This window comes from Lemur catta, chromosome 17 (assembly GCF_020740605.2).
Source record: "Lemur catta isolate mLemCat1 chromosome 17, mLemCat1.pri, whole genome shotgun sequence".
NCBI classification, from domain to species: Eukaryota; Metazoa; Chordata; class Mammalia; order Primates; family Lemuridae; genus Lemur; species Lemur catta.
In genome coordinates this window covers 9,373,163-9,395,519 of record NC_059144.1, presented here as the reverse complement: position 1 = coordinate 9,395,519, position 22,357 = coordinate 9,373,163, and the positions used below count along the sequence as shown (strand labels likewise).

Sequence of the window (22,357 nt, the reverse complement as noted above, 5' to 3'; positions counted from 1 at the left end):
AAGGTGATAACTGCTTTATAGAAACCTAAAACCTAATACAGGTTTTTATAAAATAAATTGTTTCTACAGTTCATTTTTCATATGTTCGGACAAAACGAAAAAATTAAATACCTATATATTTGTTTCTAATTAAAAGTTAACTACCTGAAAGCATTTTTTTAAAGTACGGTCCTTGTGGGAAAGTTTAAATCATTTACCCGGAATTGGGATTTCCTATGTTTTTCGTTTCGTTCTATGAACCCTTCTGAGGTTTTCAGTGTGAGGAGAGCCAGAAGCCCCCGCTGGGAGCGGAGCAAGCCGGCTCTGCGCTGCCACTCTGGCTTGCTGGGTGGCCCCTTTGTGGCCTTCCCCGTGTTCTCACCCTTCGGGCCACTCAAGTGGGACGAGAAGCGGCCGCGTGTGCTCACGACACTGAGCACCCTGGCGAAGGCAGCCCCCAAACCCCCAAGACCCCGGGGCCCCGCAGACCCCTGCACGGCCAGACCCACCGCCCAGCCTTGCCCTGCCCTGCCCTGCCCTGCGGCTGCCGCGCAGCGGCGGCTTCTCTTGCCCTCCTCCAAGATGGCTGCCGGCCGGCGCCTGCGGCTTGGGGCTCGCTCCCCGCAGAGCCCGCGGGAGGCGGCCGGGGGCGGGGCCGGGGCGGGAGCCCAGCGCTGATTGGCGTGCGCGGCTAACCGGCCCCCGCGCTGGGTCGTAGCGGGCGCCGCGGCCTGGGGCTGGGATGTAAGGAGCTGCGGGCTCCGTGCTCCCGGCTCCGCGCGGCGGCGGTGGCGGCTGTGAGAGGCGGCGACTGCGGAGCAGGCGGGCGGGCGAAGCCAGCGGGCGCGGTCGGCGGCCGGCCCTGTCGGCTGCGGGATGAGGAAGCGGACCGAGCCCGTCACTTTGGAGCATGAGCGCTGCGCCGCCCCGGACTCGTCCTCCTCCGGCTCGGCCGCAGCGGCGCTGGACGCCGACTGCCGCCTGAAGCGGAACCTGCGCCTGGCGGGCAAGGGGCCGGCCGAGCCGCGCTGCGCAGCCGACGCGGGCATGAAGCGGGCGCTGGGCAGGTGAGACACCGTGCAGGGAGCGGGGCGGGCCCCTCACCTGGCCTGCAGGTGCTATCCGCAGGAAGCCCCCGAGCCTCCACCTCCTCCTCTTGTTAGCCGCCTGCCGGAGCACCCCCCACCTGGCCCCCAGCCCCCGGTATCCTCCTCTGTCTCTTCTCCAGACCTTTTCCTGCCTCTTGGCCCGCAAGTAGCCCCCAGCTCCCGGCCCTTCCCCAGGCACCAGCCCTCAGGAGCGCTCTTCCCTCCGCCTAGTGTCCTGGCCCTCCGCGCCCTCTACTCGCATCCCTGCGCTTTCGCTGGTGGGGGCCCTTTCAGCAAGGGGTTCGGAGAGGCGTCATGACCTCGCGTGGGAGAGTAGGGCAGGGGCGAGGAGTCCTTGGGGAGGTCCCCGCACGCCCGGCGCGTCCGAGGTGGGAGGCTGAGGAGCCGGCACCAGACCCTGGGAGCGCTGGGCCCACTCGGGTCTTCTGCTTCGCTTTGGGCCCCAAACCGACCGTATAAGCGAGAGCCCCTGTGACGGGGTTGGCGCGTGCGGAAGCTTACTAGTACCCTGGTCTCTCCCTTCGGTGAGCTGGTTGTCAGAAGTAGCATCACCACTCAGAACTGCTGGACCTTTGGTGTGCAGTGTTCAAAGGAAAGGAAGGGTGCGCCGCATCCTCGGCTGTCGTGTGCTGTGCAGGTAGCTTGTGGCGCCTGAAATCTATCCGTATGAGTTTGTCTCCTTGGGAATCACTGGTAGATCCCTGAAGTCATTTGGTTACTTGTGTTCTCCCTTTGGGTAGGAGATGAATGCGTTTACCTAAAGCTGATTTCAAAATTGAGATAGGAGCATATTTCACAGGGACAAATTTCTCTCCCTGTCTGCTGCTCTCTTAATTATCTGGCTGTTCAACATATTCATGGCAATTTTGAAGCCTGATATTTCGTGATGTTTGAAGAAGTTAGTATATGTAATGTTCTCAGGTGTTATAACAGAGTCATTTTCATTTTGGGGGAGGGCTCAACTGGAATGCCCTTAATGGCCACCTAAGTGTAAACTATCTATCCAAATAGTCCCTAAAGAAAATACATTCAGCTTTATTGCTTAAAAGATCATGAAATTAATCTATAGGTGCTTCAAAGACAGTGATTCTCAATCCTGCCTTCAGAAGGGCAGGGACGGACCGTTTTGTTTTTGTATGTGCGTAAAATTAGCTAGCAACTGATCAATATCTTTTTGTGAAACTAATCTGTTCTCTTACTCTGAAAAGTTTTATCTGCAGTAAAAACTCATAATTAGCTTTAATGGACTTTCCCCAGGCTTGACATAACACTTAGATAAGTTGGAAAATTTTGCCTTTGAAAAAATCAAATTGTTAGGTGCAATAATTTTTGGGGAAGCAGTGCTGGCCTGGCACCTTCCTTGAAAGATGTACTGTATTAAAATGACCTAATTAATTTTTATTTTTGTGTTGGGGACAGAGTAGTTCCAGTGGTGCCCATATCTTTTGGATAAACAAATGGCTGTTAGGGGAATAAAAAGCAAAACAGAGGGAAGGAAGGCCAAATTTGTGTTACCCATTGGCTTCCGTCCCTCTTGCCTTCCCCAGACATTCTTGTACTCTGTTCTCTCCTTCACTCAGGCTCTGCTGTGCTGTCACCTTCTCAGACCTTCCCAGACCAGCCTGTCCCAGTTTATCTTATCACTTACCTGGCATTATAATTATTGCATGCCTGCTTGTTGACTTGCTTTACTCCTGTTTTCTCCTCAATGAGAATGGAAGCGCCATGAGAACAGAGATGTTCTCTCTCCCTCACGACGGGGTCCTGTCGATAGTGTAGGATTGCAGGGAATAACAAGCAAAACCCCAGAGCTCGGTGGTGGAGCACAGGCCACACCACGGCCACGATGTCACTGGGGTTCTAATTTGGGGTACACTGACTTGTTACAACTGAGTCCCGTTCCCATAATGTAGGGTGAGGAGGTAAGTGCTCTGGACACAGTATAGGACTTTTTAAAATCACAGCGTGCCTATTTTCTGTTTTTTGTTGTTGTTGTTGCTGATGTTTGGTTTTAGGTTTGCTGTTTCGTTTCTGAGGGTGGCGTGGGAGGAGGGAGAGATGTTTTCTCTCCCTCAGTGCCTGAGACATAGTAGGTGGTAGAAAATACTTTTTGAATGAACGTATATCTGTAGAATAAATTTTCAGAAGTGGAATTGCTGGGTCAAGGGGTGTACATTTATAGCTTTGAATGGTAAACCCAAATTACCCTCCAAAGAAGTTGCACTGGTTTGTACTCCCACCACCCGTGTAAGTTGCATACCCTCCCCCCTACTAATACTATATATTACCACTTTTTTTGTATTACCACTTTTGTATGTGTGGTTTTTTTTTTAAGACAGGGTCTTGCTCTGCTGCCCAGGCTTGAGTGCAGTAGTGCCATCATAGCTCGCTATAGCTTGGAACTCCTGGGCTTAAGCAATCCTCCTGCCTCAGCCTCCAGAAGCTAGGATTATAGGCATGCCACCATGCTTGGCTATTTTTCAAGTTTTTTGTGGTGAGGGGGGTCTTGCTATGTTGCCCAGGCTGGTCTTGAACTCCTGGCCTCAAGTGATCCTCCCATCTCAGCCTCCCAAAGTGCTGAGATTACAGGTGTGAGCCACCATGCCTTACCACATATTTTGACCTTTGTGTGATTGATGAAAATGGTATGTGATTTGTAGCTTTAATTTGTATTACTTGTTAGGTGGCATTTTGGTGTATTTTTATAAGGCTATAGTATACTTTTACAGTTACTTACGTCTTTTATGACCCTCCTTTGTTTGGGTCCTCCTGCACATATTTTTAGACTCTTTATTGTGGATATTTTCAAATATACAGAAGTAGAGAAGACATTATAAATGTCGTCGTCTTGTGTATATATCACTTAGTTTCAGCAGTTTTCAATGTTTATCCAATCTTGAATCATCTATCCCTCCTCTCCTCCATTTTTTTGTAGGGTAGGGGACTTGAATATTTTAAAACAAAAAGTTTCATCCATAAATATTTCACAGTGTATCTTGAATAAGGCCTTTTGAAATATATATAACCCTGATGCTATTATCATATCTACCAAAATCAACAATTTATTATCTAAATATTATATCACATGTAGTCCATATGCACATTTCCCAAATGTCTCAAATGTCTTTTTTATAGTTATGTTTGGAAATCCTGTATATTTCTTAAATTTACTTCTAGTTTTACCTTTTTGTTATTGAAAATAGGATCCTTTATTACGTGTTCTTATTAGTTGTATTTAATAATACTGTTAGTATTTGTTGTGGGGTGGTTGTTTTTAAGAGAGACAGAGACAGGGTCTTACTCTATCTCCCAGGCTGAAAAGTGCAGTGGTATGATCATAGTTCACTGCAACCTCAAACTCCTGTGCTCAAGAAATCCTCCTGCCTCAGACTCTGGAGTAGCTGGAGCTACAGGCATGTGCCACCACATCTGGCTAATTTTTTCATTTCTTGTTGAGACGGAGTCTCACTGTGTTTCCCAGACTGGTATCAAACTCCACCCTCAGTTTCCCAAAGTGCTGAGATTACAGGTGTGAGCCACCATGCCCAGCTCTATTTGTAGTAATTTTATAACTCAAAATTTAATTAATCCTATCATTTTTAATAGTTTTTGCAGTTGGTTCTCTTGAGTTTTCTAGGTATACTATTATGTCAGCTGCAAACAATAAGAATTTTGTCTCGTGTTTTCTTATTTTTGTGTCTCTTGTTTCATTCTGTTTTCTGATTGCATTGCATTTCCAGAACAAAGTTACATAATAGGGCCGACACTGGGTACCCTTGTCTAGTTCCTGACTTTGATGAGAATGCTTTTTGCATTTTAGTCATTAAGTGCCATGGTAGTTATTTCATTAAGGGATTTGTTGCTTGTGTTGTTTTTTTAATCAAAAATAGTGGTTGAATTTTTTGAAATGCCATTTTATGTGGAATGATCATAGAGATTTTCTCCTTTGACCTGTTAATATATTGAGTTATAGTAATAGATTTATATTATCGAATTATCATTGTATTCTTGGGATGAACTTGGTATTGTATAGCCATATTCTTTTTATTAATTTTTTATTTAGAAATTTTATATCGTTTGTTAGCATAGTCTATAATTTTCTTTTTTAATGCTATTTTTATCAAGTTGGTTTACTATTTTCTACAGCTTTATAAAAGTTTTCTCTCTCAGATTTAGCCAGTTTAAATACTTCTGAAATTATTTGTTTCTTTAAAATTTGGTAGAATTCCCCTGTAAAACTGTCTAAGCCTGGTGCTTTTTTAAAATATAGCACTCTGATAACTATTACAGTTTCTTCTAAGTCATTGGCCTGTTTAGGTTTGCTGTCTCTTTCCACATTCAATTTTGGTGATTTATGTGTTCATAGAAAATCATCCACTTAATTCAGCTTTTTTTCTCTGTATCTGGGACTGCTTCCCTAGTCTTGTTCCCTATTTTGAGTACTTAGGCTTTCCTCCCCTTTTTTTCCTTATTTAGGCTAGCCAAGGATATATCTTATACGTACACACACACTGAAGTTAAAATATATATGTGTATATATAGTCCCCCCGGCCCCAAGAAAATATTTGCTGGTTCTGGAAGACCGGGGGGATGCTGAGGGCTGTGAAGTGGAGAGGACGTGTTCTGTGTGAAGGAGCAGCAGCCACCCCACCCTGCCTTGTTGCTTCCTGGCAGGAATGTGGCCCCAGAGTGGCCAGATATTCCAGTCTTTCCAGAAAAGGGGAGCTGGTTTTTTGTTTGTCATGGGGTTTTTTTGTTTGTGTGTACATGTGCATGTGTATAGTTTTTGGTATTTTTTTTAAATTTCTGGGCTAAAGGGTAATTTTTAAAGGTAAATATTTATCTAATTCATGTATCAACTCTGTACTCCTTGAGAAGAGGAACTAGATATTAGTTTTGCTTTGCACAATGTCTGGTTTGAGGAGGTGCTGGGCAAACGAGGGACTTTATGGGCCTTTCACAAAATCCTCAGGAACATGCTTTGAAGGCAGTCTAGTTTGGACCCTAACCAGGGAGTCATGAGATGTACAAGGCCTATGTGTCTTAGTCAATTAGTCTATCCTTCAAGTCCCAACCCGCAGGCCAGATATGCCGAATTGACAGAGATCAGTGGGCTACATGGGAGGTTTTGTAGTCAGCTTACCCTCACATGAAATACCAAAGAACATAGTCATCACCCTTGGTTCTTCCTTGGCTCAAAGGAAGGACTTCATCCAAGGCTGCTAATGGCTTCACCATAACCCAAAAGGGCAGCGGGGTGAGGTTGATGCCTGTTGCCTTCAACGTCAGCCTTCCTGATGTTTTACATCAAGCTCACCCTCCAAGCATGTCTGTGTGGTATGTCTTCACTCTTACTTTACAGATTAGGAAGATGAGAGTGAGTTCTGGGCTAGCTTTTGTGGTTAAAGTCTGCTATGTCTATCTCCCTTCTCGTTCCACTCAGCCCAGAGTATACAGTCTGTGCCAGGCCTGTGACAAGAAATGGGGTAGGCTTTGTTTATGGCACCTGAGCTGCAGCCCCGAGCTGGGTCTGCCTCTTCTTGACTTGGTGGATCTTATCTCAGCCACACTCCAGCCAGGGACCTGGAACACTGGGGTGCTTCACCACTGCCTCCGGCTTTGCCGGGGCTCTGTGTCCTGTATCTCCACTTGGTTCCCAGTTCCTTTCAGCCAACACATACCCTCCCTTCCTAAGGGAGTGTCTGCCTTCTGCACTGACTTTGCAGACAGATCTGAACTGTGGGAGATCTTTGAGCAGGCTGAAAACTCCTGGGACACTCTCACGGAGGTAGTCTTGGAAAGAGGCATGGAAGGTGGGTCACCTTGTCAGGTTTACAGTGATGGAGACAGGACCCCATTCCAGACTCCTGTTCCTCTTCCCATTGATGCATTTTTCCTTCCACAGTGAAATCTGCAGGGAAAATGTTTATTTGAAATATAATCTTGAAAGCTGACAGATTAAATCAATACTCTTCACCCAGGGATGATGCCATAGAACGTAGGTTTTGATGGGTTTGTGCTTTGCCAGAGGCTCTTTCAGCATGGAGCGTGGGTAAGTCATTTGTCTCATACTAAACTGAGAGCCAGGGTCTGGAGTGTCAGTCAGGACAGAGGGAGCCAAACAACACAGGGAAGAAGGAGAGCCAGGATGCCTGGGCTCAAATGTCTCATTAGCAGAAAGGCCTCCCATTTCGACTTGGCCCTCATTGTAGTATGATTTAGTACTGGAAAGGAGAGCTTGCATGGAGAATGGGAGCTCAAGTGAGTATTTTCAGATCTGTGGCTTGGGGTGAGCTTTCCAAGTTCATTTCTTCACCTGTGATATGGGGATAAGAATGTCTTCCCTGTAGGATTGTGGTAAGGCCCAGGTGTGTGGAAAGTTCCTGGGACATGGTGAGCATACAGTCAGTTGTGTCTCCTGGTGTGAACACCTCTTCTTATTATCACTAATATTATGAGATGAGAGTACTGAGGAAGCTCTCTTAGCTCACATCAAGAAGGATTTACTCCTTCCTTTTTCTGCCCCCAAACTATTTTAGTTTGGCTTCTCAGCCAGTCATTGTGCATATAGGGTCTATTAACATATCTGTCAGTTTTAGAGCATTTTTAACAGTACTGTTGGACATTCAACACTTTTTTTGAGTCATTCATTTAACAAAGTTTGAGTACCTGTTATGTCCAATAACACTTGTGAATGCTGAGGCTACAGCAGTGCTCTGGTGGACTTTATGTTCTGTGAGGGGAGACAGATAACAAGCAAAGAAATACATGATGTGTCAGGTGCTCAGGGTGTGAAGGGGGAGCATAGAGCCAGTAAAGGAGCCACTACGGATGAGGCCCCATGGTGGTGTATGCACAGTCTGTGTGGGCAGGAGGCCCTTCTCAGGGGAACACGTGAATGGAAACTACTGGCAGCTTTAAAGCAGAGGAATGGCATGATATGATGTATGTGACACCTGTCACCCTGACTGTGATGAGAACAGACTGAGGGGTGGGAGAGCAGGGAGACCAGCTAGGGGCTGCAGGAGTCATCTAGTCAAGAAAGAGTTGACAGGGGCTCAGGCCAGGGCAGTAGCCATGAAGATGAATGTTAGGAGCCAAGAGGGAGACACACGAAGCCTCAGGTGTAGCAAAATACAGTTTATTTGAGCATCTGGGTGCAGATGGGTTGAGGCCAAAAAGAGCATCCACTCCAGGAAGGGGAGAGCAGTGGGTTTTATAGGAGGTTTGAACGGAAGTTTGCTGAGGGTGAAATTTTTCTTTTTTTTTTTTTTTAACTGAACAATTTTATTTTAAAATTAAGGGCTTAAAACATGAAAAATATAAAATGTGAATACTGAAATATAAAATGTGATATATAATGTATATTATCCTAATCAAACACTTCTCCTAGTTTAGTTTAAAAAATGATATATATATGCATGCATATATGTATACACATGTGCATACATATATGTTTTTTTTATTTCAGGAAATTATGGGGGTACAAACATTTTGGTTACACGTTATGACTTTGCCATATGCCAACCATGATTTGAGACATGCCCTTTCCCCTCCTACAATGCTCACCATGTCCATTAGTTGTGAGTTTACCCACCCCAAACCCCCCTACCCCCAAAGGATATTATTTCTGTGTGAGCACCTTAGTGTTGATCACTCAGTGCCAATTTGATGGTGAGTACATGTGGTGCCTATTCTTCCATTCTGGTGATACCTCACTTCGGAGGATGGGCTCAAGCTCTATCCAGGAAAACATAAGAGGTGCTAGATCACTGTCGTTTTTTATAATTGAGTAATATTCCATTGTATACATATACCAAATTTTATTAATCCACTCATGGATTGACAGGCACTTGGGTTGTTTCCATATCCTTGCTATAGTGAATTGTGCTGCCATAAACATTCGAGTGCAGATGTCTTTATTATAGAATGACTTTTGTTCCTTTGGTTAGATGCCTAATAGTCACACAGGTGAAATTTTTTCAGTTCCGCAGCTGTCTGTGGTCAGAGTTAGATTTACAACCTCCAGACTGCTGCGGCTATTGTTTCGCAAGCCTTATGATCACTAAGTTTTCCATTACCTGCATTCAATCCTATACATACTTTCCAGGTTCCCACCCTGAGGAAGCCTAACAGTGGGAAGACCCATGGAATTCTGCATTCACAAATTATTTTCTGAGCAATTGGAAGCATGGAGTTGCTAGGTTCTGAGATGGGGACGATCATGGAAAGAGCAGGTGCTTTGGAGCTGGGTGGGGGGGGGGTGGCGGGAGTAACGAGTTTGATGGAATGGGGAGTTCAGGGGACAGATTAGGGCCTGTATCTGACTGCAGCTGCCACCAGGTGGTGCCCAGAGCCCCGGGGGTTCAGGACAGAGAAGGAGTTAGAAGGTCTGGGCAGCGAGTTAGGAGCAGAGCCAGGGAAAGGTATGAGGCAGCTTCATAAAGAAAGCCTGTTGCTGAGATCTGCGCAACTGGAGTTGGTGACGTGGAGAGCAGTGTTGGTGACAGGGACTTATTGGAGTGGTGGGGGCAAGAGCCTGATGGAGAGGGCTCAAGGGAGAAGTGGAGAGAGGGAATTCAGAAAGCTTTTCTAAGGAGTTTTTGCTATAAAGGGGAAAAGATGGGGACAGGGGTAGCTGGACGGGGAGAGTTTTCTGATCAGTGATATTAATAGAACATACTGGTGTGCTCCTGGGGATAATCCAAGAGAGGGGAAGACTGGTGTGTGGAACGCAGTGAGAACAGGACCCAGTGCCTCAAGGCAGAGTGGAAGGGCTCCCCTCAAACTGGAAGGATGGCTGAGGATGCGGGAAAAGGCGTGGGTAGGTTGGTAGACTTGTGGGTGGAGGCATGTGCGGGTTCTCTTCTGGGTGCTTCTGCAGTCCCTATGAAATAAGCAGCAAGGCCATCGCTAGAAGGGAACAGGGAAAGCGAGGTGCTAGGGGCTTCTGGCTTTCAGTTCCCTACCTGTATCCTCAACTGAATCAGAATCTTCCTATCATATTTGCTAAATTCTCATTAACATCAAGAATCATACTGCTTAGCAGAGAATCTTTCTGAGATGTCATATTTTAAAAATGGAAATCATTTTAGGTGTGACTTGCTGTGTCAGAGGAGGTGGCATGTTCTGCATGGCTGAGTGCTATCCTGCTCTGGGAGGCCTGAACGGGAGGCCAGCAGCTGCACAAGGGCCTGGCACACATCCTGGCGTGGGGGGCTTAGAGCCAGGCTTGAGGTGGAGGTGGAAGAAAGGTCCACCTCATCTGAGGTCAAAATAGAGTGATTAGGTAGGACCAAGGCAGAATTCTTACTTCTCAGGGTTTACTGATGCACAAATTGCTATGTTTCTTCACTGTTAAATAGAATTGGTCTTGAGATGGTACTTGTGGGCTTAGTTGTCTTAATTACATGTGATCTATTTACCGGATATGGAAATGTCCTGGTGGGGGGAAATAAGGGGAGCATGCAGATGGGCGTCAGTGTGGGAGAATTTGAGAAGATTTAGGACTCTTCAGTTTGTACAGATGAAGGTAGAGAAGGGCTACCAGTGAAGGAACACATGCAAATCTCAGGGATGCTGAAATTTAGGATTTGTTCTTGAAGCTTGAAAGATGTTACACTGAAAGCCTTGGGGTAAAGAAAAGAAAGTCCAAATTGTCTTCCTTTCTTATTAGACTGGTGGAATCTCTACATCAGATTTGAATAGATTGACTGAACTATTCATAATGGGAAGGTAAAGGGAAGGCAAGAACATTCAGGGTTGAAGCCAGTCATTTTAGGTCCCTAGAAGATATATGGCTTTTAACTTTCAATTGTTCTCTTCTAATAATACGTACAACAGCTATGTCCCACCCTTTCATCCTGGACCTGTGCCATTCCTGGTCCTGGAATATCACATTGTTCCTGCCTGAAAGTGGCCACGTAAACGTCAGGTGTCCGTAGGTTATTTTATTCAGCAGTTACTGTGTTCCTGTTTGTTGCATGCTCTCCTGGGCACTGGATGTAAAGATGCAAAAAGACAGTACCTGTCCTCATGGAGTTGGTTGTCTACCTGTTTTTACGCTTGGCTGCGATCAGCTTTTGCATCCCAATGTTTTGATGATGCCTGTGGCAAAGTGAAAAGACAGGGATGGCAGGAAATGATTAGCCTACTATCTTATTCGTGCTTTCTTAAACACTCATTAGTTGCTCTGATATTTTTATGTAATGATTTATCGTCAGAGTATCTGCTGTGGTTTGAATCTGTCTCCCGAAAGTTCATGTGTTGGAAACTTGATCCTCAATGCAGCAGTGTTGAGAGGTGAGACATTTGGGAGGTGATTGGGTCATGAGGGCTCTGCCTTCGTGAATGGATCGAACCACTCATGGATTAATGGATTATTGAGAATAGGTCTGTTATAAAAGCCAGTTTGGCCATCTCTTGTGAGTCCCCTCGCTATGTGATACTCTGCAGCCTCAGGACTCTATAGAGAATCCCTACTCACAAGAAGGCCCTCACCTGATGCAGCCCCTCAGCCTTGGACTTCCTAGCCTCCAGAACTGTAAGAAATAAATATATTTTCTTTATGAATTACCCAGTCTCAGGTACTCAGTTATAGCAACAGAAAATGGATTAAGACAGTATCTCATCTTTTAGCCTCTCACTTCATTGACAGGATATAATGCAAAATACATCACTGGCCAACTGAGCTATCTAGAGATATAAGAAAAATTCCCACAGTTCAGGGACACAGGACACTTTGGCAAGGCACATCATGGCAGAATGTACAGGAAGGAAAAAAAAACTGCCATTCTAGGACATTTGATAGTTGGCTTAGAGTTCCAGAAAAAAGAGACTCTTACACTAGTACTGGCCAGCTGGGAGCCTGCCAGTGCAGTGCCGGGGCCTCAAGAGAAAACTGAAAGAAATTCTTCAGGGCCCAGGGAGGGATCTCCAGGTGTGAGGTCACCCCGGGAGATGCCATTGCCATGGTGAAAGGCAGCCTCTGAGGAGGGTCCATCTCTCTCTCACTCCATTTCTCTTTCAAGCAGTTTAACTTTTTTTTTTCTGCTTCCAAAGTAATAAAGTGTCTTAATAAAAATTTAAAATAGAGAAAGATAATCGAGAAAGTGAAACTCCTTCTTAATAATTACTATTAGTGTGGTCTGTATTGAGAGTATTGCTTGCATGTTCTTCCATTCATTTTACAAATATGTTCTTTTCATTCAGTTAGCGTTTGCTGAGGGTGAGGGGATGTGGATAAAGCATTGCTTGAGAGTGGGACAAGTCCCAGTCCATGTGGATCTTACATTCTCATGAAAGAGAAACACAGCAAAAACGGTAGCGTATAATACACAGTACAATTTCAAGGGGTGGTAAAGTGCTATAAAGAAAAATAAAGCAAGGTAGGAAATGTGGTCATGTGTAAAGCACTTAAAAACAAGCTGTATCACAGTGGTACAATATTTTGTTTCTGCCAGGAAAATAAAGCCTTCTCACAGTAGGTCACCCAGCTGTTCAACTCTGCCAACAAAATCCTCATGATTTTTTGTTTTCTTCTTTGGGAACAAAGAGACATTTGTGGATTGCTCTTGTGTATTTTATTAAGGCCTTAAAGTTTTCAATTCTGTACAGTGAAATTGTTCTCAATGATGACTGTGTTCAGATAAGATTTTGAAGACTATTGTTACGATTTTCCACCTAAAAACTAAGAAGAATTTAATCCAACTATTGATCTTGAGGAATGAATCTCAACTTTACTCATTTGTTCCTTCTGAGAGAATATAATGAAATAAAATAAAACATTTTTCCTCAACAATTTTGATGGTTACAATAATGGAGGAATTAGTGAAAAGCGCAATTATAGGCACATTTAAAAAGAAATATAGAACTTCCACTTCTGGCCAAGATGAAGAAACAAGGGACTGAATTTACCCTGAAATAAGCTAAACAGCAGCAACAACAAAAACAGACAAGATACATGAAACAAAATTTGTTTTCAAAACATGTGGCACCAGGCAACAAGGGACAGTATCCTCTCAGAGGTGGAAGACAAATGAAGTGAGCCCTACGATTGCCCCAGCTGACTACCTTGAGAGTTTCCACACCACAGCTCAGGGAGGGGGAAATTGAGCTGTGGAGCCTGGTGAACTCCCTGAATTGTGGATGTGGAGCTGAGAGGTTGCTAGAGTTTATAGGACAGAGTACCAGAGAGGAAAGAGCAGCAGAGAGAGAGAGATCTTGGGGTCTGCAGCAGGTCCCCCTTAATCACTCAGGAGAGCACTGATCTGCACTTGTGTGTGAGGAACTATCTGAGGCTGGGGAAAGGACTACTCGAAAAGATTAGAGGGAATAGAAGGAATAGTCCCTGTTCCCTACAGCAAGACCATGATCCACAGGAAAGAGCACTCAGGAATGTCATACTTAAGTAGTAGGAAATACTTAGCCCTAGACTGAGCACTGCTCCATATCCACCTAACTAATCATAAAATCAAGAACAAAAAGAATCAGTTTTTCATAATAACTGCAATGTGGAACAAGGCACCTAACAAAGTAAAATTCACAAGGTCTAGCATCCATTCAAAGATGGTCAGGTGTATGAGTTTGCTCAGGCTGCCATAACAAAGTAACACGGCCTGGGTGAATTAAATGACAGAAATTTATTTTCTCACAATTCTGGAGGCTACAAGTCCAAGATCAAGGTGTTAGCAGGGCTGGTTTCTTGTAAGGCCTCTCCCTTAGCTTGTAGATAACCACCTTCTCCCTGTGTCTTCATATAGTCTTCCTTCTGTGTATCTCTTTCCAAATTTCTCCTATAAGGATTAGTCATATTGGATTAGGGCCCACCCTGATGACCTCATTTTAATGTAATTATGTTTTTAAAGACCCTCTCTCCAAATACAGTCACATTCTGGGGTACTGGGGGTTAGGACTTCAAGATATGAATCTTGGGGGAATGTAATTCAACCCATAATGCCAGGCATGCAGAGAGGCAGGGAAATATGACCAGTAATGAGAATAACCAGTCAATAGAAGCCAACCCAGAACTGACACGTGTTAGTGTTAGCAGAAAAGGACATTAAAACAGTTATTATAATTACATGTGTTCAAAAGTTGAGTCACAGAAGATATGAAAATTACCCAAAGTGAATTTGTAAAGATGAAGACCACAGTGTGTGAGGCAAAAGGGATTAATGGCAGATTAAACGACTATAGAAGAAAAGATTCAACTATCCAACATGAAATGCAGAAATAAAAAGAATCAGAATAAAACCAGGTTCCATATTAATCACTTGATGAAAATGTTATGGGCCAGGTGCAGTGGTTCACAGAGGCTGAGGCGGGAGGATCGCTTGAGCCCTGGAGTTTGAGGTTGCTGTGAGCTAGGCTGACGCCACGGCACTCTAGCCAGGGCAACAAAATAAGACTCTGTCACAAAAAAAAAAAAAGAGAGAGAGAAAAGGAAGAAACGAAGAGAAGGAAGAAAAGGAGGGAAAGGGAGGAAGGAAATGTAACCAGAGGCTCCCAAGAATCTAACTTAGACTAGGACCAACAGTTCAATATTTGTTAATTCAGTGTTTGTGGAGACTTTCTAGGAAATACATATTGAAGAATAATAAGATTTAGCTGTATATGGAAATACAATTGATTTCTGCTTATTGATATTATATAGTGTGACTTTGCCAAAGTTACTTATTGTTACTAATAGATTGTACATGTCTTCCGTATGATTTTACATATGTAAGGGTTATAGTTTCTGTAGTTAAAATACTTCTTTCTTTTAAAAAAATCAGAAAAATTTTCAAAAGCATCATTAAGCTGTAGAACATCATCAGGCAGACTATTATATGGGTAGTTCAAGTCTCCATGGAAGGAAGGAGGAGAGAGAGAAAATATTTGAAGACAGCAACTAGAAGCTTTCCAAGCTTAATGAAAACTATAAACCCACTGCTAAGAAGCTCAATGAATCTCCTGCACAAGAAACATGAAGCAGACTACACCAAGGCACTTCGTAATCAAATTGGTCAAAACCAGTGATAAAAAAATCTAGCAACTAGAGGAAAAAAGACATGTTAGGCATACAGGAACAAAGATACAGACAATAAGCCTGGCGTGGTGGTGAGCCCCTGCAGTCCCAGCTACTTGCTGAGGCAGGAGGATTGCTTGAGCCCAGGAGTTAAGAGCCCAGCCTAGGCAACATAGTGAGACCTCGTCTTTAAAAAAAAAAAAAAAAAAAGATATAGACAATAGCAGAGTTCTTGTCAGAATGAAAAATGCAAGCAACCACACAGTGGAGTAACATCTTGAAAGCACAGTCATGTTGCTTAACGACAGGGATACGTTCTGAGAAATGCATCATTAGGTGATTTCATCATTGTGGGAACATCATAGAGTGTATTACACAAACCTAGATGGTATAGCCTACTACACACCTAGGCTATATGGTATAGACTATTGCTACTAGGCTACAAACCTGTACGTAGCATGTTACTGTACTGAATACTGTAGGCAGTTGTAACACATGCTAAATACTTGTATATCTAAATATATCTAAACATAGAAAAGGTATAGTAAAAATACAATATAAAAGGTAAAAAATGGTACACTAGTGTAGGACACTTACCATGAATGGAGCTTTACAGAACTGGAAGTTGCTCTGGGTGAGTCAGAGAGTGAATGGTGAATGAATGTGAAGACCTAGGACATTGCTGTACACTTTTATACAGCTGGCAGCATAGTAGGTTTGTTTATACCAACATTGCACAAACGTGAGTAATGGGTTGTGCCATGATGTTATAGTTACAAGGTCACTAGAATTTTTTTAGCACGATTATAATCTTGTGGGAGCACCATCATGTATGCAGTCTGTCATTGACTAAAATGTTGTTACATGGTGTATGACTGTACTGAAAAAACTACACACCTAGAATTCTTTACCAGGTGAAAATATCTTCAGAAACAAAGGCAGAATAATGAGATTTTCCTGATATACAAAAGCTGAAATAATTCATCACTAGCAGACCCACACCATAAGAAATATTAATGGATATCCTTGAAGGAGAAGGAAAATTATAACCAGATTAACATCTGAATCTCCACAAATGAATGAAGAACATTGGAAATAATTACATGAGAAAATATGTTTTTTATTATTTTAATTTTTAGAAATTATAATTAAGCAAAAGCAATAAAAATATATTATGAAGTTTATAACATATATAAAAGTGAAATTCATGGCAACATATATGTATAGATCAGGAAAGAAGAAATGGAAGTACACTCTTATAATGTTCTTATACATGAACTGTTATAATTTCACTTAGATGTAGAATATGATAAAGATGGATACTGTAAACCTTAAAGCAATCACTAAAACTACAGAGTTGTAGCAAATAGCCCAACAAAGGAAATAAAATGGGGTTGTAAAAAATGCTTGACTGTTCCAAAGGAAGGCAGGAAAAGAGGAACAAAGAACAGGTGGAACAAATAGAAAACAAATAGCAAAATGATTGGCTCAAACCTAACAATATTGATAAACACATTAATTGTAAATGGCCTAAACACACAATTAAAAGGCAGAGACTCAGTTTAATGAAGAAGCAAGAGCCAACTGCATCATGCCTAGAGAGAACAATATACCTTAACTGTAACACAAAAAGTTTAAAAGTAAAAAGATGAATATACATATACACACATACCACACTAACACTTGTCAAAAGGTAACTGGGGTGGCTATGTTAATATCAGACAAAGTGGGTTTCAGGGTAAAGAATATTACTAGAGATAAAAATCATTTCACAACAACAAAAGGATCAATTAGTGAAGATATTATAATCCTAAACATTTATACACATAATTGACAGAGCTTCAAAATACATAAAACAAAAACTGATAGAACTGCAAGGAAAATAGACACATTCACAATTATAGTCAGAGATCTCAATACCCCTCTCTCAACTGTTAGAAGGAGGTGGAAAACCAGCAAGGAAGTAGTAGACTTGAGCACCACTATCAAGCAGCTTGACCTGATTGGCAGTCCATCCAGCAACAGCAGATACCTGTTCTCCTCACGTGCACACAGAGTATTTACCAGGTAGACTATATTCTGGGCCATAAAACAAATCTCAATAACTTTAAAAGAATTTAAGTTGTACTAAGTATGTTTTCTGACCACAAGGAATTAAATTTAAATCAATAACAGAAAGATATCTGGACTATCCCAGACTGTTTGGGAACTGAATGATACACTTCTGAATAATCCCTGGGTCAAGGAAGAAGTCAATAGGGAAATTACAAAGTAGTTCATACTGAATGAAAATTAAGACACATGTATGTCCTTAGGCATCCTTAGGGAATTTTTAGCACTAAATATCAATATAGAAAGAAAAATCTTCAGTCTATGACTTCAGCTTCCACATTAAAAAAGTACGGGAAAAAAGAGCAAATTAAACCCAAGCCAACCATATAATAAAGATCAAAGCAGAAATCAAAGAAACAGAAAACAGAAAAACAACAAGGACGTTAATAGCAGCTTTAATCTATAATAGAGAAACTGGAAACAATCCAAATGTCCATCAACAGATGAATGTGAAAACAAATTGTGGTGTATCCACACAGTGGAATATTACTCATCACTAAAAAGGAAGTAATGCTAAGGTGATGTTGTCATTACACAGGTCCCCTTTGGGGGATGAGACCAGAAGTTTATCTTCTTGCCTGTAACCAGTACTTCTTCCATAAACAGAAGAGTGAGCACAAGGACCAAGGACCCCTAAGTGTCAGCTTGCCAGCTGCCGTGGGTGTGGGGTCTGAGCAGGCTTTGTCTTAAAGCCAGGTCTTGCTCAGGCACTGAGGTGGACAGCAAATGGGGCTGCAGGTGCTGAGGAGGGGGGAGGACAGGGGTCCCAAATACTGGCCTGGTGCATAGTATTTTGGACTACATTTTTACTCTCTGGAAGAGAAATGAGAAAAGAAGTGTTGAGAATCTGTCGTGAAGGTAACTTTATTTAATGGTTTGAATACTGAGGCAATGACCTTTCCTTCAAGTTTTTAAGATTCTTACTTGGTAAAAATAAAAACTTGGTAACACTAGCTCAGTCCCCATTTTGTGGAAAATTTTACTAACTCATGAAATATAACAATCTAGAAACCAGTTCTTTAGGGAGTAAGGAGTCAGGGAGGGATAGGTTGGAAGGAAGCACTTCAGAAGAGAGATGAATAGAGTTAAAGATGAAGCAGTCAAGATGGTTACTAGGCATTTTATAATCAGGAGTTCTTTGTTTTTAAAAATTCAGGCACTTCTCTGTACATTTGAGCCTGCTGCTGAGTCCAGGTTATAACTGTGGTCATAAGGGCTGGTCACAGTGAAATCCAATACACAGCAGCCACCTAGATATAGCAGCTTTATACAAGTACACCACCCCTCAACATATGCGTGGGCCCAGGGGGACGAGAGAGAACGTAGACTCACCTTGGGGACCTTTGTGTAGGAACCATGACTACCACTCTGGTATCTCAATCGGTGGTCTCTCCAGAGTAAGAAGGATGTGTTTACTGAATTTAAATAGCAATCTTGCTAATTATGCAATCTCTCTTGTACTTCTCAGGTTCCCCAGTACCTTTCAGAAATAGCATCTGGAAAGATGGTGTTTGCTGATTGTGGAGGGGAAGGAACAGGAAGTAGAATGGTAAATAAAGGTAGAACAATTAAAAAGAAATATAGAGGCCGAGCGTGGTGGCTCACGCCTGTAATCCTAGCACTCTGGGAGGCTGAGGTGGGAGGATCGCTCGAGGTCAGGAGTTGAAGACCAGCCTGAGCAAGAGTGAGACCCTGTCTCTACTAAAAATAGAAAGAAAATTATATGGATAGCTAAAAATATATATAGAAAAATTAGCCGGGCATGGTGGCACATGCCTGTAGTCCCAGCTACTCGGGAGGCTGAGGCAATAGGATTGCTTGAGCCCAGGAGTTAGAGGTTGCTGTGAGCTAGGCTGACGCCATGGCACTCTAGCCTAGGCAACAGAGCAAGACTCTGTCTCAAAAAAAAAAAAAAAAAATTGGAAAAAAAGAAATGAAGAGAAGAAAAAGATAAGAGTCAATAAATAAAAGCGCACAAGAAGAATTAATAAAAATAATGTCGAGTACTTTGTACCAGAAACCATCCCCTTAAGCACTTTATGTGTGTGAACTAATTTAATGCTTACGGTTACTTCGTGAGGTTGGTACTGTTGCCTTCGTTTCACAGATGAGGAAATCATAGCACACAGACGGTTAAGTAGCTTGCCCAGGGTCGCATGCCACCCAGGTGGCAGACATGTGCCATCCCCAGAACTTGTGATCTAAACGTTGTGCTCTTCTGCCTCTAGTTAGGGCTGTCTCTCTCATGCATCCTGATTGTTACAAGAGAGGCTTATTAGGGGTTGAAAATATTGGGCAAGTGTCACTTGAGAGAAATTAGTACATTGACCAGCACATTGCTTTCCTTCTCTGGCAGTGCTTGAGGGTGAGGTTATGAGGTCATAAGCTTTACACAGAGCCTTCCCTCAGGGTTGGTGGCCTCCTACATAACCCCTTTGTTGGCTTGGTACCTTCAACCTGGTCAAAGCTTTGGTTGTGCCTGGCAAGCTCTGGGCACCAGCTGAGGATGCTGTAGGGAAGCAAGGACTCCATGGGAAGCTTCATACTGGGCCAAACCTTGTGAGCTCTGTGGGTTCATAGCGAGCATCGGGGTACATAAGAGATCTGAGGAGTCATTGTGAATTGTGGGGACCATCCATGGTGAACAGCACAGGCACTGAAAACATGGAGGGGTGAATGTGTCCGGGTCCACTGTAATCAATTTAAGTAGGAATTTCTGCAACTGTCTTGTGTACTCCTTTGAGAAAGTAAAGAACCAGGAAGCTCAGCCTTTCCAGATAGGAAAATTAAAGGGTGGAGGTCCACTTATATCTAAAAGTAATAGTCTTTTGTTAAAAACGTCTACATAGGGCTCCTTTAAAGAGCAAGTTTTTCCAGTGTGAAGTTATGAAGTATCTCACTTTGTTCATTTTATAAACATTGTGGGCATGTCAGTAGGGATCACAGGCATTCCTGGTTTGGGGTCTTACCCTCTTGACCTAAGATGTGGTCTCACAATCTGAAGGGAAGTGACGTGTCACTCTTATAGGCAGAAGCATTTCGTAGCAGGTGTGTGACTCTTCACCCCTCTGCCTCTGCTGCAGCAAACCCTAAAGCCTTGTGGAGATGGCAGCATCACAAAGTGGTGGAGCATCTGCAAGACAAGTTCCTGAGTGACTGTGTTTAGTAGAAGCCCCCCAACCCATTCTGGCCATACAACAAAAGCAAGAAATAAACTATTGTTCTTTATGCCACTTGGAGTTGGTAGCTGTTTGTTATTGAAACATAACTTTATCCAGCATATATAGAGAACTGCTAAAATTCCACAGAAAAACAATCTGATTCAAAAATGAGCCTAGGACTTAAACAGACATTTCTCCAAAGATGTACAAATGGCCTACAAGCACATGGATACTCAACATCATTAATCATTAGGGAAATGCAAATAAAACCACAGTCAGATATTACCTCACACCCATTAAGATGGCTAATATAAAAAAACAGAAAATAACAAACGTGTTGGCAAGAATGTGGAAAAATTGGAACCCTTATACACATTGGTGGGATTGAAACTGGTACATCAACTGTGGAAAACAGTGTAACAGTCTCTTAAAAAATGAAACATAGAATTACCATATGATGCAGCAGTTCCACTTCTGGGTATATACCCTAAAGAATTGAAAGCAGGGTCTCTAAGAGATATTCGTGTACCTATGTTTATAGCAGCGCTATTCACAATAACTAAAATGTCGAAGCAACCCAAGCATCCATCCAAGAATGAATGGATAAGCAAAATATGGTATATCCATACAATGGAATATTAGCCTTAAAAAGGAATTTCTGAAATATGCTGTAACATTGGATGAATATTGAGGATATTATTCTAAGTGAAATAAGCCAGACACAAAAAGACAAATACTGTGTGAATCCACTTATATGAGGTACTAGAGTTGTCAAAATCATAGAAAGTAGAATGGTGGTTGCCAGGGGCGTCAATGGGACTAGAGTTTCAGCTTTACAGGATGAAAAGAATTAAGATGGTGACAATGATTGTACAACAATATGAATATTTCATACCACTAAATGATATGCTTAAAAATGATTATGATGGTAAATTTCATTGAGTATAATTTTAGCAAAAACATTTGAAAAGAAGCAATATGTGTAAACTGTTTAAAAATACTGAAGGGTATATGTGGTACATTTTATGTCCCTGTACTTCCCCCTCCCTAGTATGAATGGTCCTTCTCCCCACAAGACTATAAGTCCTTTCTACCCCTTGCCACATCACTGTATACACTCACATTCTTTTTTTTTAATGACTACATGTCATCTCAGTGTGTGGATGTACTAGTAAAGCGATAGAATAATAAAATTAGTGTACTATAATGTGTAGCTTCCACATATGCAAACAGTTGGTTGTAAAATACAGTGGAAGAGGAGACAAAGCAAAATAAGTCATTACAAAAAAATTCCTAGAAAGATGCTTAAAAAAAATATGCAAAATCAAAAGAAGAAAACTTTTAAAACTTTTCTGAAGCACACAAAAGTAGACTTGAACACATGTAAGGACATACCGTGTTCATGACTAGGAAAGTTCAGCATCGTAAACTGCCTAATCTCTCAAAGTTAGATTATTCATTTAATAGAATTACAAATAAAAATGCCAGTCTGTTTCTCTCTGGTTCTGTGCAATCGGATTTTGAAGTTCAGATGAAAAAGTGACCTTCGGAAGTGCCAAGAGCCTCTGGAGGAAGAAGAGTGGTGTGTGGAGTCTGGGCCATGCTGTAGTGCGCAGCTCAGAAATAGCAGGCCAGGGAGACAGCCAGAGATTCTGGAAATAGACCCAAATACACTTGGGAATTTAGAGTGAGCTAAGGTAGAATCATAAATGAGAAGAAGGATTAAAATTGATTTTGGTTTGATTTTTAACAAAAGTTTTTGGGACAACTAGATAGCTTTTGAAATAGAGTGAGTTTGGATCTGTATCAGTATAAGACACACCAGGATTGAGATACAAATGGATCAGAGGTAGATGTAAACAATGAAACCAAAAAGTACTAGAAGAAAGCGAGTGAAATTCTTTGAATTGAATTGAAGTCGAGGAGGCCTTTCTAACTACAGCTCAAAGTCCAGATTCTATTAAAATTATTTAAAAGAAATTTGACTT

General features: G+C 42.4%; 1 protein-coding gene across 1 annotated transcript in view; it reads left to right on the top strand.

Annotated features, from left to right (window-relative positions):
* The first annotated feature begins 638 nt into the window (after window positions 1-638).
* Window positions 639-22,357, top strand: part of ABHD12 (abhydrolase domain containing 12, lysophospholipase) — a 69,582-nt gene continuing 47,863 nt past the window's right edge. Inside the window, exon 1 of the mRNA XM_045528843.1 lies at window positions 639-1,046. Within this exon, the coding sequence (XP_045384799.1) occupies window positions 856-1,046 (191 nt within the window). The 5' untranslated portion in view covers window positions 639-855. The remainder of the gene's footprint in view (window positions 1,047-22,357) is intronic.